The following is a 12316-nucleotide window of genomic DNA, read 5'->3' on the forward strand; positions in this document are numbered from 1 at the left end:
ATAATTCGAAAGGCCGATTTTCATTTATATTTAACGTTTCAGTTTTTTTTAAAACTAGCTTGATATATTTGACAATTGTTAATAAAAAGAAGACATAACTTTGTAGATTGGTTTCGTTAATTTGAGCTATTATTGCTTACAAATTTTAATGCAATATCTCCTGATATGCATCATTATCTTTGATTTGTGCATTTATCTTGTAAGATGTACTTTCTCTACACTCAGAGCAAGGCAATACAACAATATATCGTATCGTGGTTAAAAAACAAAATACCTAAATCAAACGAAAACGTACTACTAAAGTTACGTCGTCCTCGTCATTCTTGATAACACACATCAAGCAATATAAATCCAATAACGAAAACAAATCATGTCCGATAAATAACAACCGGATTTGCTTTATAAATGGTATAAATTATCTTTCAAGTTTCAAGATACATTTTAATAATGTCGGATTCAGAAGAGGAATCTGTTAATGCTCGCAATTATGAAGAAATCGCCAAAGAGATTGCGCGCTGTAAAAGAAACCCTGAAACATCTGGGATGTTTGTTTCTGGATGGGATGACGCAGATCAAGATGTAGACATTGTAAAAAATCTAAAAGGTAGGTAATAAATATTAATGTTTTTAAAACAACAGGTAGGAAGATTTGAAGGTATAAATATACTGAAAATTCTTTTATATTAAATGAATAAGATACATATAAAATGTGTAATATTTTCAGACAATCCAGTTGATCATGTGTTATGGGCTGCTGAAAATGGAGAATTAGATGCTCTAAAAGAAATTGTAAAAACTAGCCCCGGTCTTGTCCATGTAAGTGACTCTGATGGCTATACACCACTTCATCGTGCTGCATATGGAAATCATTTAGCATGTGTTGCATATTTGTTAAGTGCTGGAGCAAAAGTAGCAGCAAGAACTGAGCTAGGATGGACTCCACTACATTCAGCATGCAATTGGAATAATTATTTAACTGCTGCAAGGCTACTAGCGGCTGGGGCAGATCCAGCTGCTGTATCAGATGGAGGTAGGATATGTTTAAAAAACAGATAGTATTTTAAAAGATTTAGGCTAATCATTTCAATAAAATATTATAACAAAATATATACAACCTTTCATGCATCTATTGTTACTTTGCAACCTTCAAGGTAAAACTTACAAACTTTGAATTTGATAATTAATTATATCAAATTAACAGCAGAAAAAATGAGTTTCTAGCTTCTTACTGTAAAAATGATGATATTCCCATACAAATTTCCACCGCATGTTCATCCCAATACAATCTTTTTTCGTATTAAAAAGCAGAGAAATCCTTTCTCATGCTAGACTATCTCTGTACCAAATTTCATTTAAATCTATTAAGTAGTTTTAGCATAAACAGGACACAGAGTTACTATCACATTTTTAATATTCGTAAGGATTTTTATTTAACAAATCAATAATTATATAATGTATATTGTTGCAGAACAAACACCATTGCACTTAGCGTCAGCATTAAGTCATAGTAAATCAACTTTAATCATACTATTATTAAGAGAAGACATTGTAAACATTGCTCAGAGAAAAAATAAATCAAAGGAAACACCTGAACAACTTGCCCATGGTCATGGAATTTATGGTCCTTTATTTGAAATGGCATTGCCAGCAGTAAATCATATAAAATCATTGTCATTTACTTGCAATCCATTTGTGAGGTAAATTAAAATTTCTTAAAATGTCTTGGTTGGATTTATTTACCGTCAGTGATTACAGAAGACAATCTTGTAGCTTCAACCGAGTATTGTGAGTACACTAACATTTTTCAGCCTTTAATCCAAAGACTTGGGGATTACTATTGAGGGTTTATAATATATATATATATTCTGTAGATATTATAATCAAATTAAAAAGGCCAAAAATAAATTTAAAATATTTATTCACTTATGTACATAAAAATGTTATCAATATACAAATAAAACTGGTCCACAAGTGTGAGGGTGCCATTAGTCAGTCATGCCACTCTCACACCGGAGGACTTTTTTACATTTTATAATATTAAATAAAGTATTTTATTTAGGGATAATACAGCTATGAATTGTGGATGGAATATTAAAATAAGCCCAGTTTGTATTAGGCTTTATTCATTACAAAAATTGAAATCTTTTCTCATTTTATTATTTTTGTACATGCAAAAATGATCAAAAATTTTATGTGCAAGTTGAGTAAAAGTATGTTTTCTATTAATTTCCTTATTTCCAATGAACAAGTTATTTATATGACACAATAATGCTATACATTTCGATTATTTAAAAATATAACCACAAGATTCTTGAAATAAAACCCTTCTTCACCCATACAGGTTTGTGCAAAACTTACACATTGGTTTGCATTATTTCTCTGCATAATTCTATACAGTGTTTTCTTTACTATCTTAGTGGCGAACATCGCACGAGTCGCTTCGCAGAAAACAATTTTAGGCGGAGCGGGACACATAGGAACACGGGGAAGGACACATCACAGCCCGCAGCTTAAGATCAGCCGCCAAGATATTTAAAAAAGGTTTCAACACATTTTATCTGTGTGTTTTTGAACCTAAATTTTCAAGGGCAATCATTGCGCCGGGAACAAGATACGACTCGGCGTGTAAATTTTTGATGCTTATTATTAGATTTCTTCTATCAATTTTTTGAAGTTCTGTTAATTTTTGCCGAGTTTGCGGTGTTATATATGGTAAAACTAAGCAACCGAGACCTAGGCATTTACATCGTACACAATGTTTCCATATTTCTAACAAATCTTCATCTTTTATCAAAGGACAAACAGGTAGTAAATTTAAAACCTTTAGACATTTTTTCTTTTGTCGTTCTGTGATGGGATAATCTGCCCTCTGGAATGGCGTAAGCATAACTGCACGCCAAGCCGTGTATACAACTTCATCTAGAATATGGCAATATTTTAACAGCAAGGGGATTACTTCGTCGTGTAAGGATGCTCGAACTAGTAGAGGAATTAGCTCACGTATAATATGTGCATCTCCGTATCTTAGAGCCAGGGCAGCGGCGATTTTCAAGCCTTCAATATTGCCGTTCGCAACTTGGAGCAATTGTTGAAGAGCGTGAACCTTATCTTGCACAAATGTTGCAACTACCCAGGGCATGTCAATTTTTTCAAGATTAACAACATACAATAATTCTAAAAGTAAGGACCAAAGGGAATCACGTTCCCGATTAGTGACTTTTACGGCAGTGTCAGGATCTACAACACTCATCAAACATTGAAAAGCTCTAAGTTTTTTGCATTTATTAAATTCACATTCCTCGTCTAAAGCGATTCTAGACAAATAAATAGCCGCCATTTTTGAACACGTTGCTCTCAGTATATACTTAGCTGTTATGAGTTCTTTTGTGTTTAGTCCTGGCGACGTCTCGGTTTCTTTTTCGCTCTTTTGGAGTAAATTTTCTAAAATTTGTATTCGAATAGTACTTATATTTATATTATTTTTATCTGCAATTTCATTTGCAGCTCGATTAACATCATAGCGTGCGATCTTATCAACAAAATCAGGATGAAGGTACATGGCATGAATGAGTTGTGCAGGTTCAGTGGACAATCGAATAAATTCTTCACAAGCCCAATCTATATTATGCAATGCATGGCGAGTCGATAAAGTGGCATACAAACGTTCCATTTGCCGAAGGGCGCGATTTCCAGGCTGAAGAGTGGCCCAACGCTGAGAAAACTGAAAACATAAATGTGCTGCTGCCACCTGATCGGCCCCACGCGCGCAGCCCTGAAGAACATAGAACAAACATGCACCGGCCCATTCCATATTAGCAATGTGGCGAACACACTTATGAGCTGTGCGAAGCAAAGGTTCTTCCCTTGACGTTAAACGCCACGGTTCGTTCTCTTTTGAACTTGGTGTTGCTTCTTCGCTTTTTGTTCTCGATGTCATAGTTTGCTTCACGGCGTTGCTACAAATCATATCCTTTGCCGTTTGTAAATCTTTATTGAGTGATAATATTGAAACAATCTGAAGCCAACGCTCATACGTTTCTAAAGTTATTTCCGATTTTAGATGAGTCCACATATCCTCTCGCATAAAGAGATGAAAAGGTAGTCGGTAATAGCCTATTTCTGGAAACATTCCTTTTACAGAAAACATTTCATACTCGTATTGTTTTGGAGTTCCTTTTCTCTTGTAATATTTTAAAAAGTGTAGTAAGAAATATTCCTTGTTATTGCGGAGCTCCGTACTCGAACCAAATAACAACAGATATATGCAAAAGTATACCTCATAATAATACGGATTAATCGAAATCACTGAACCATGTAATATTATTTCACCACTTTTCCAAAAGTCGTTCAATATGTCCTGAATGAAATTTATCTTTTCTATGCTGTCCCAAATTATGTGGCATCTTGTGACTAATTCTCTCTCATCGTTATCCAATTTAAGTTTACGACAACCGAGATCGTCTTCGATCAACTTATATTTTAGATTCCAATTAATTAACACCGATATAAGTAACAATGATAAACCATCATCCAAACTTACATTGAAGGTACGGCATAAATCATAAAGTCGCTCGAGCGTAGTATTAGGGTACTGTCTCAAAACATGGAAAAGAACAACTTTTACGTCCCAAGTTTCTTCAGTTCCATCTGGTAGTGCTATTTCTGACAATTCTATATTGAATTTTGATTTTAATACATATTGAGGAGGGTAAGTGATTAAGTTTCCTGGCAAAATTGTACTCAATCCAAATATACTTCGTGTTACCGGTACAGATAAATAATGCATAATGGATGGCGCCAACGTTTCACTTTGTGCGCGTAGAATTTCTAATACCCACGTGTTATCGTTCTCGTCTTCAAATCGAGTTAAAATTATTAATAAAATAGTCAGCAATGCATTATCGATGTCTTGTAACGAAATTATTTTACTTAATAGTTTTCTCGCTAGTCCATCTCTTACTTTCAATAAATCATCACATGAACTTCTATCCATTTCGAATACTGTAACCATAAGATAAGATATTACTCTGAATGGAATCAAGTCGTTTTTATTGCTTATGTTTAGAATTTCCCTTTCTATATTTAATTCGTTTGTTGATACTTTACCATAAAAATCAATCAAATCATTTAATGCATTAACTGAAGAAATAGGTAAAAATATGTAATGGAATTTCCATGCCACTGACAAGTTCTTCAATACAACATTAGTGTTAATTAATGAATTTAAAATCGACATTCTTGTGATTAAAATATGTATATCTTCTTCATCACAATTTAACACCAATTGTGTTAAGACATTGTTGCATTCTATTAAAAGCTTTGAATTATTTCCATCTTTAAAGGCTTGCAATATTTGAGTCATTTTTTGACTACATGGATCGGATGTTATCATGAATTCAATGACTTTGCATACTTCTTGACTTGTAGACGTTCGTCGTAAAAGTGCTACTAAAGCAGAATTTCTACATAAATCTTTATTCACCAACTTTGATAGACATCTACCACGCCCTGAACTAGCCGATGCGCCATCATTTTGAATCCAAATGTCCACCTCTCTTGTACAACAACTTTCTGTATACATAGCATCAATACTTAATTTTATGCCATATGAATTTTTCAAATGATACATATTTTCCAAAGTTCTCATTTGAATCTTATTAACAGATTTTGTGCCTTTTAAAAAATCAAGATAATTTCTCTCAAGAGTAGCATTAAAATCAATTCCAATGTTGATAAGTTCATATTTATTCATTACTGTTTTGAGTAACATTTTTTTATCTTTATTGGGCAATTGTTCAAAATAATTTAATGCCAGTTTAGTTTCACAATTTTGTAAGCATTTGTCAATATATAATATGTGGCTTGTGTTTGTATATAGAGGTAATACTGTAGTAATAACTTTTAAATCACATAGATCAATAGATGGCGCATCAATTATTTTATGCATAACTAAATTATAATCCGTACATGTCAAAGGAAAGTTATACTTTTTCAAAACTACCTTCACTTTTGCATAGTTTAATTCTATATGTATATCCTGCGCTAAAATTCTATCTTCATCTGTGACTGTAAAGTCTGTGTTGGCTGAAGCTGCAGCAGTAATGGCAAGTTCTAATATTTTACTGTTCCATGGTACATCTAACACTTTCAAAACTTGTAAAAGGCATTTAAGTTTGTTACTGTTTGAACGAAATGCATTTAGTAACAGTTGCAAACGGACACCATCAACACTACCTCCACTGGCAGCTGCTTCACTTTCAATAAAAGAATATAACAAATCATCCAAATCAAACAAATGTCTTGTAGCATAACTGGGTAAATTATTTTGTAGAAATTCTTCTAAATCTTCTGTGTAGCAGCGACGTAATACTATTACAGCCACTTCAGTGGGATTCTGTGAGCTCAACTCGCTTAGCAGCATGTTTATTTTGTACTTCTCTTTGAGTTCCATTATATAATTGATTCGATCTTTCAATATATCTAAATCATCTAATGACATTGGCCTTATTGAAATTGTTTTTATTGATGTTTCTAGAACATTGATGATTTCTTGTATAAATTTTACACCTATTTTAGGCCAATATGGTGATTTTTCTAAATAAAAAATTCTTTCAGTGGTCCATTTAACAAATAAGTCAACATAAAATGGGTTTTCCTCCAAAATAGATGGTACAAAATTATTTAACCAAATAATTAAAGCTCCAATTTTAATATTATAAGGTATAGCTTTAAGAAAATTAACAATGTCACTGTGTTGAATTTGAAGCCTCATTTCAGAATACTTTAACCAACAGATTGAAGCCAGATCTAAGTCTGATTTAGATATAAATAAAATACATAACTGAATAAAGTTTAGTTCAAACAGATCAACATCTTCATAAAAGTTATTACCTCTAAAGAGTATATACTCTAGCAAATCTATTTTATTTGTTAAATCAGTGATTAAATTTATTAAAACATTATCATTTTTGCTTATAATTTTTGTTTGTAGAGGATAAACAATAACTTTATATGAAATGTTTTGTTTACAAAGTTTTATGGCAGCATTGATAAGAAAATTAAAATCTGTTATGTTGTTAAATAATGATTGTAGCTGTGGTAATACCTGAGCAGGTTTTACATTTGAAATTGCTGAACTGACAATAGTGTTCAACTGCACCTTAAGATTGTCTTGAGTAGTTTTACTTGTTACTTTATTATTTGAAGATTCTGATTCATCATTTTCATTATGGCAGATTGAAGCACTTTTAACTTGCACCTGGAAAAATTTAAAAAATTTTGACATTTTGAATAAAGATCAAACAAATAGAATATTCTCGCAATTGCACAGAAGACTGATGAAGTAGACATCTTTTTTATATTTCATCTGATTGGTGTTTTGGTTCTTTTCTCAAGCTGATGATCTAGCCTAACTCTGGGGGAGGAGGACAGGAACCCTTGATATGGTCTTATTTGAAATAGTTATATATGTATTTTACATGAATCAATGGTGTAGGAGTCATTCAGCTGAGTTAAAGTTGTAATCACAAACACCAGGTGATGCATGACGCATGTTTGTCATCTTTATCAAAAAATAATAAGATATTTACCTGTTCTTTATCCCATAATATATAATAGAATGTTTTATTCACAGCCTTAAGTGGATAATACTTAGATGTTTCATTTGAAAATTGATATGTTGTACTAAAATCTCTTAGATCGATCATCCACATGTTAGATTGATTAGCCATTATCAGAGAGTTGGTCCATGGAACAATATATTCTAACAGTGCATCAGTAGACAATACATCGATCACACCTGTTGAGCTGCATTGTAATATCACTTTGCCAGATTCAATGTAAGCATTCAACTCATTCAATAAAGTAAGAGTTTCTTGAGATTTAAGAACTGAGCGAGAAATGTGTAACTTTTCAAGAGTAACGATCATTTCATTATCACTTTGTTTTATATAACTATCTAACTGTGTAGCTGAAAATGGCAAGGCAAGGCACTCTCCACTTTCACTCATTAAAACCAGATTATTGTTATGTTTGTAAAACTGGCATATTTTATAGTTCGCATAATTGTTACATCTTATATTTACTAAGGTACCTGTCTTGATGTTTATTACTACAAGTACATAAGACTTGAGTGTAAGCCAAAGAAGATGTTCCAGCAAAATGTTATCAGTAATATCTTCTTCCAAATCAAAGACGAATGATTTGCGTGTTTCGTTATTAAATTCACACTCAATATCTATAATAGTCACTTTTCTTCTGTCTTCTATTATAGCCAATTTAGGATATAAAAAGTGAGCTTCAATATTATTTACGGGATTAGGAAAATTTATTGTGCCTATATGGGACTGAACAACAGTGGTTGATGACTTCGTCATCGTTGTAACTTAATTAATCTTGTATCTTTAATAGAGAATGACTTTGAAAAGAAATTACTTATAACTTTTCTATTTTAAATACCGTTGGACCGTTTATTTACAAATTTTATAAGTGTCAAATTTCAAGTGGAACCATAGTGTCAAACTATTTTTTAATAACAATGTTTGCGGCTGTGGATCCGAGCCATTTTGTTAGTCATTCGAATAATACCAAAAATTATGTAGGCTTTATAAGTGAAGACAAAAGTATGTTACATTTGGTTACCTTGTAAGAAAATTAGAGGTTTTGTATCATCTAAAATGGCTTCTTTTGTAAAGTTAACAACATAAGTTTACTTTGGCTTGAATGGGCAATAACCCTCTTATTTTGTCTAACGTAGCAGGGACCATGGACCAATTCAGCTATTGATTACAATAATGGCTTAAGTAAATAAAACAGATTATTATAAAATAATTCTTATAATTCCGTTTGAATGGGTAATTAAATTAGTAACTTTATTTATTCGTTATGTTTTCTCTTTCTTGATTTTTTCTTCATACCCCTTTTCAGCTCAATAGACTTTTTCACTTTGTTATTTATTTCGGTATGAATAATTTGTTTTGTTTCCTGGATTGCAGATTCGTAACTTTGCAACAAATGACTATAGGATTCTTCCGATACTTCTAATTGATTTATTTCACTTTTTCCACTAGACTGTATTTGTTCCTAAAATATAATTTTAAATAAAAAGTGTACTAAAAATGAAATTTTAGAAACAAGAAATATTCATGCATCTTAAAAAAGCATACCTTAAACATATTTAGTTGATTGTGGTTTAGAATTGTCACTGCTCGTCCTATCCTACCTGCTCTTCCCGTTCTACCCACTCTATGAACATAAGTCTTTATATTCCTTGGTGGGTCATATGATACAACATAGTTACAATCTGGAATATCAATTCCTCTAGCTAAAGCATCAGTGCTTATTATCCTGAAAAATATATTCAATTATTAAAAATCAAACTTTACCTATTAAGCAAGAATACAAAAAACATTTACATACACATTAACTTCTGATTGTTTAAATTTTTCAAGCACTTTTTCTCTTGATGCTCTGTCTAATGCTGATGATAACTCGGCTACTTTAAGACATTGATCTTTACCCCATTCATTAAGGAGTACAGCCAATCTGTGTACTGATTGTGCTGAATTAGTAAAACAAAGCACCTTATCCCATTTTTTTTCTACTAATAGATGGAATAACATAAGTGGTTTTTCTTCAGCATTACACACCACATAGTTTTCTATTAATTCATCTGGTGTTGTATACTTTTTAATCAAACTACCTCCATCAAAATCTGAAATTGGTGCAACAGAGAATAGTTTCGGTTGGAATAATCCCCATTGTTCTAATAATTCGGGATCAGGTGTTAGAGTCGCTGAAAAAAGTAACTTATGTGGCAGAGATTTTTGATCACTTATACTATTCCAATTTAAATGTGGAACTTTATTTGATGTCAATTCATTTTCATGTCTTATATGTCTGTCCATGTGATAGAGCCAATCATTCTGTATGTTATCCATGATCCTATCAGCCTCGTCTATAACTAGAAATTTTAAATGTTTCAAGGAGAACCCGTCGGTATTTTGCAAATGTTCTACTAATCTTCCTGCAGTGCACACAATGATGTCCACTTCGCTGATCCATCCCAAGGACTCAGCTGAAACATGATAATAATTTTTTTATTTTGACAAACAAGAGAATTAGGAGTAGTCAAAGAGCTATGGTTTGCGGAACTAAACATCTAACACATATTTTGATATGAGGCAAATAATAATACAAGCTTAAAATTAAAAAAATCATCTAAAATCTTAATTGTGTTTTATAAAAAAAGAGTGCTTACTATATTTCATTAGTTGTTGTTGTTCTTGCTGTAAAGGTGTTGAACCCGTCAACAAAGCAGTCCGTAATCCTGTATTGGTACAATATTTCTTACACACTTTAAAAACTTGTACAGCTAGCTCTTGTACTGGTAAAACAATTAGTGCTCTAATGTAATGTCCAAGTTGATTCATTAATACCTGAAAATATCAAATTTTATTTCTAACTTAATCTTACTAATATGGGAATGTTATGTATGTGTATATTACTGAATGCTTAGATAGATGGATGGAATTTAGTTTAAAGGTATCTTCAGAACTGCTCAACGGATCTAGATAAAATTTGGCACAGGTATAGAACATAGTTTGGAAGAAAATATAGGCGTCTTATTGTTTTTTTTAGTTCCATTCAGACAGAGTCGGAGGCGACAGGTAATTAATGTAATTAATTGTAATGCTAAATATTTTTTTCATCTTTACCTGAATAATTGGTAAAACAAATGTTAAAGTTTTGCCACTACCAGTAGGTGCAGAAACACAGATATCATGAGGCCACAGTGGATATGGTAATTTATGTTCATTCAATATAAATGGTATAACTTGTTCTTGCACAGGAAATAAATGAGTAACACCTTCATTAAGTAATGTTGTCTTCAATATGCTGTGTAACCAAGTTTGATCTTCTACCTTACAATTTAAATTTTGCAGGTTTTTTGATACACTGTAAGGATGAGAAAGCCAATGTGGTAAAACTCGTTGAACCTGAAAAATTTAACAAGAGTTAGTCTACAATTGTAAGACTATGCATAGAGATTTTCAAATATCTTGGGGGTGAAACACTATATCTGTGTAGGGTGTAAGATGCAAAGGATGGTACTGCACAGCTCACTTGGAATATTTGTATATTCCTATGTTATGACATTTATATTGAAATTATGTGTTAATATGTTGCAAAGAAATTACCTTAGATTTCTTCTCAAAATCATTTAAACCGAGGACTTTGAATTCAGCGCCTTTCTCATTTGTATCTCTTTTTCTTTTTTCAGATTTTTTTGCATCAGGTAAATCGTAATTTGCGTCTTCTTTAAGATCAACAGTAACACTTTCTTCCACATGTACTTGGTTCTCAATGTTTAAGACTTTTTCTTCATCCTGCTTAAGTGTTATAACATCTAAAACCTTTTGTGTTTCATGGCTTTTTTTTCTCTCTTCTATTTTTTGTTTTAATCTCTGAAGATGTTTTGTTTCTCTATCAATTATGTCTTCATCAACATTTTCTCCATTATATCTGCAAACGATTTGATTAAGTTAACCGACATATTAGATTTATAACTAGGTATAAGTTAACTACTATTATTTTTTTATTAATTTCAAGGTTCTTATCCTTAGGAATAAAATATGTACATATTTGAAAATATTACACAATGAAGGAATTTTTAAGGTCGCATTTTTTTTATTATACTTATAAAATTTGCTATCAATTTTTTTATTTAACTCACGTGGATAAACACCAAAAATAACTTTAAAATCAAAATTGTGCGATCTTATCACCTGTTAATTATAAACAAATCCATGTTGAAATTCCTACTTAAACAATTATTAACACTGAAATGAAGTCAGTTTTGTAATATTTATGCACATTTAAATTATGTACCTAGATAACACATAATAAAAATCTATGAAATTATAAAGTGAGGTTATAATTTTGGTTTAAAATAATGTCAATATCAAAATATGTTAATTGACAATGTCAAATTTCAAACAGTTATAGATAAAAATTGTTTTTTTTATATGGTGCGGTAACGGAACTTTAAGCCAACAAAAATTAACCACTTATCGAAAAATGATCCTAAAAAAGGAAAGAAGATTCAGAAGGTTCGTGATATTATTATTGATATTCCTTGTAGTATAATTATAAAGATACGTTTTTATGATTTTAATCTTGGGACTCATCAATTACCATACCATTTAAATTTATTATTTTGCTTTTGCGACTGGAGACACTCTGTAATGAAATTATAACTTATCAAATGTATTCTTAACTTTTATTACTTTAAAAACATAGTGTCTGGATTATCTGT

General features: G+C 31.5%; 3 protein-coding genes across 3 annotated transcripts; 1 reads left to right on the plus strand and 2 right to left on the minus strand.

The window, feature by feature from the left end:
• The first annotated feature begins 101 nt into the window (after positions 1 to 101).
• Ankrd49 (ankyrin repeat domain-containing protein 49) lies at positions 102 to 1722 on the plus strand. Its single transcript, XM_013321132.1, has 3 exons — positions 102 to 604; positions 725 to 1030; positions 1469 to 1722. Exons 1-3 carry the CDS (start codon positions 448 to 450, stop codon positions 1699 to 1701), a joined length of 696 nt encoding a protein of 231 aa, XP_013176586.1. The 5' UTR covers positions 102 to 447; the 3' UTR covers positions 1702 to 1722.
• A 179-nt stretch (positions 1723 to 1901) lies between these two features.
• Positions 1902 to 8766, minus strand: rod (kinetochore component rough deal). Its single transcript, XM_013321130.1, has 2 exons — positions 7590 to 8766; positions 1902 to 7258 (listed from the first exon to the last, which is right to left on the minus strand). Exons 1-2 carry the CDS (start codon positions 8373 to 8375, stop codon positions 2555 to 2557), a joined length of 5490 nt encoding a protein of 1829 aa, XP_013176584.1. The 5' UTR covers positions 8376 to 8766; the 3' UTR covers positions 1902 to 2554.
• A 57-nt stretch (positions 8767 to 8823) lies between these two features.
• On the minus strand, positions 8824 to 11823 carry Dbp73D (putative ATP-dependent RNA helicase Dbp73D). Its single transcript, XM_013321131.1, has 7 exons — positions 11787 to 11823; positions 11199 to 11523; positions 10716 to 10997; positions 10259 to 10436; positions 9418 to 10075; positions 9165 to 9345; positions 8824 to 9081 (listed from the first exon to the last, which is right to left on the minus strand). The coding sequence occupies exons 1-7, from the start codon at positions 11807 to 11809 to the stop codon at positions 8875 to 8877; spliced, it is 1854 nt and encodes a 617-aa protein (XP_013176585.1). The 5' UTR covers positions 11810 to 11823; the 3' UTR covers positions 8824 to 8874.
• Between the last annotated feature and the right edge of the window lie 493 nt (positions 11824 to 12316).

Source organism: Papilio xuthus, unplaced genomic scaffold (assembly GCF_000836235.2).
Source record: "Papilio xuthus unplaced genomic scaffold, Pxut_1.1 DF825946.1, whole genome shotgun sequence".
Lineage (NCBI taxonomy): Eukaryota > Metazoa > Arthropoda > Insecta > Lepidoptera > Papilionidae > Papilio > Papilio xuthus.

Coding starts and splice junctions, on each gene's coding strand:
- Ankrd49 (XM_013321132.1), top strand. CDS start 448: ATGTCGGATTCAGAAGAGGAATCTGTTAATGCTCGCAATTATGAAGAA. Junction 605..724: donor CATTGTAAAAAATCTAAAAG/GTAGGTAATAAA, acceptor TAATATTTTCAG/ACAATCCAGTTGATCATGTG. Junction 1,031..1,468: donor AGCTGCTGTATCAGATGGAG/GTAGGATATGTT, acceptor ATATTGTTGCAG/AACAAACACCATTGCACTTA.
- rod (XM_013321130.1), bottom strand. CDS start 8,375: ATGACGAAGTCATCAACCACTGTTGTTCAGTCCCATATAGGCACAATA. Junction 7,259..7,589: donor TATTATGGGATAAAGAACAG/GTAAATATCTTA, acceptor AAATTTTTCCAG/GTGCAAGTTAAAAGTGCTTC.
- Dbp73D (XM_013321131.1), bottom strand. CDS start 11,809: ATGGATTTGTTTATAATTAACAG. Junction 10,437..10,715: donor TTGTTTTACCAATTATTCAG/GTAAAGATGAAA, acceptor TGATATTTTCAG/GTATTAATGAATCAACTTGG. Junction 10,076..10,258: donor ACAACAACTAATGAAATATA/GTAAGCACTCTT, acceptor ATCATGTTTCAG/CTGAGTCCTTGGGATGGATC.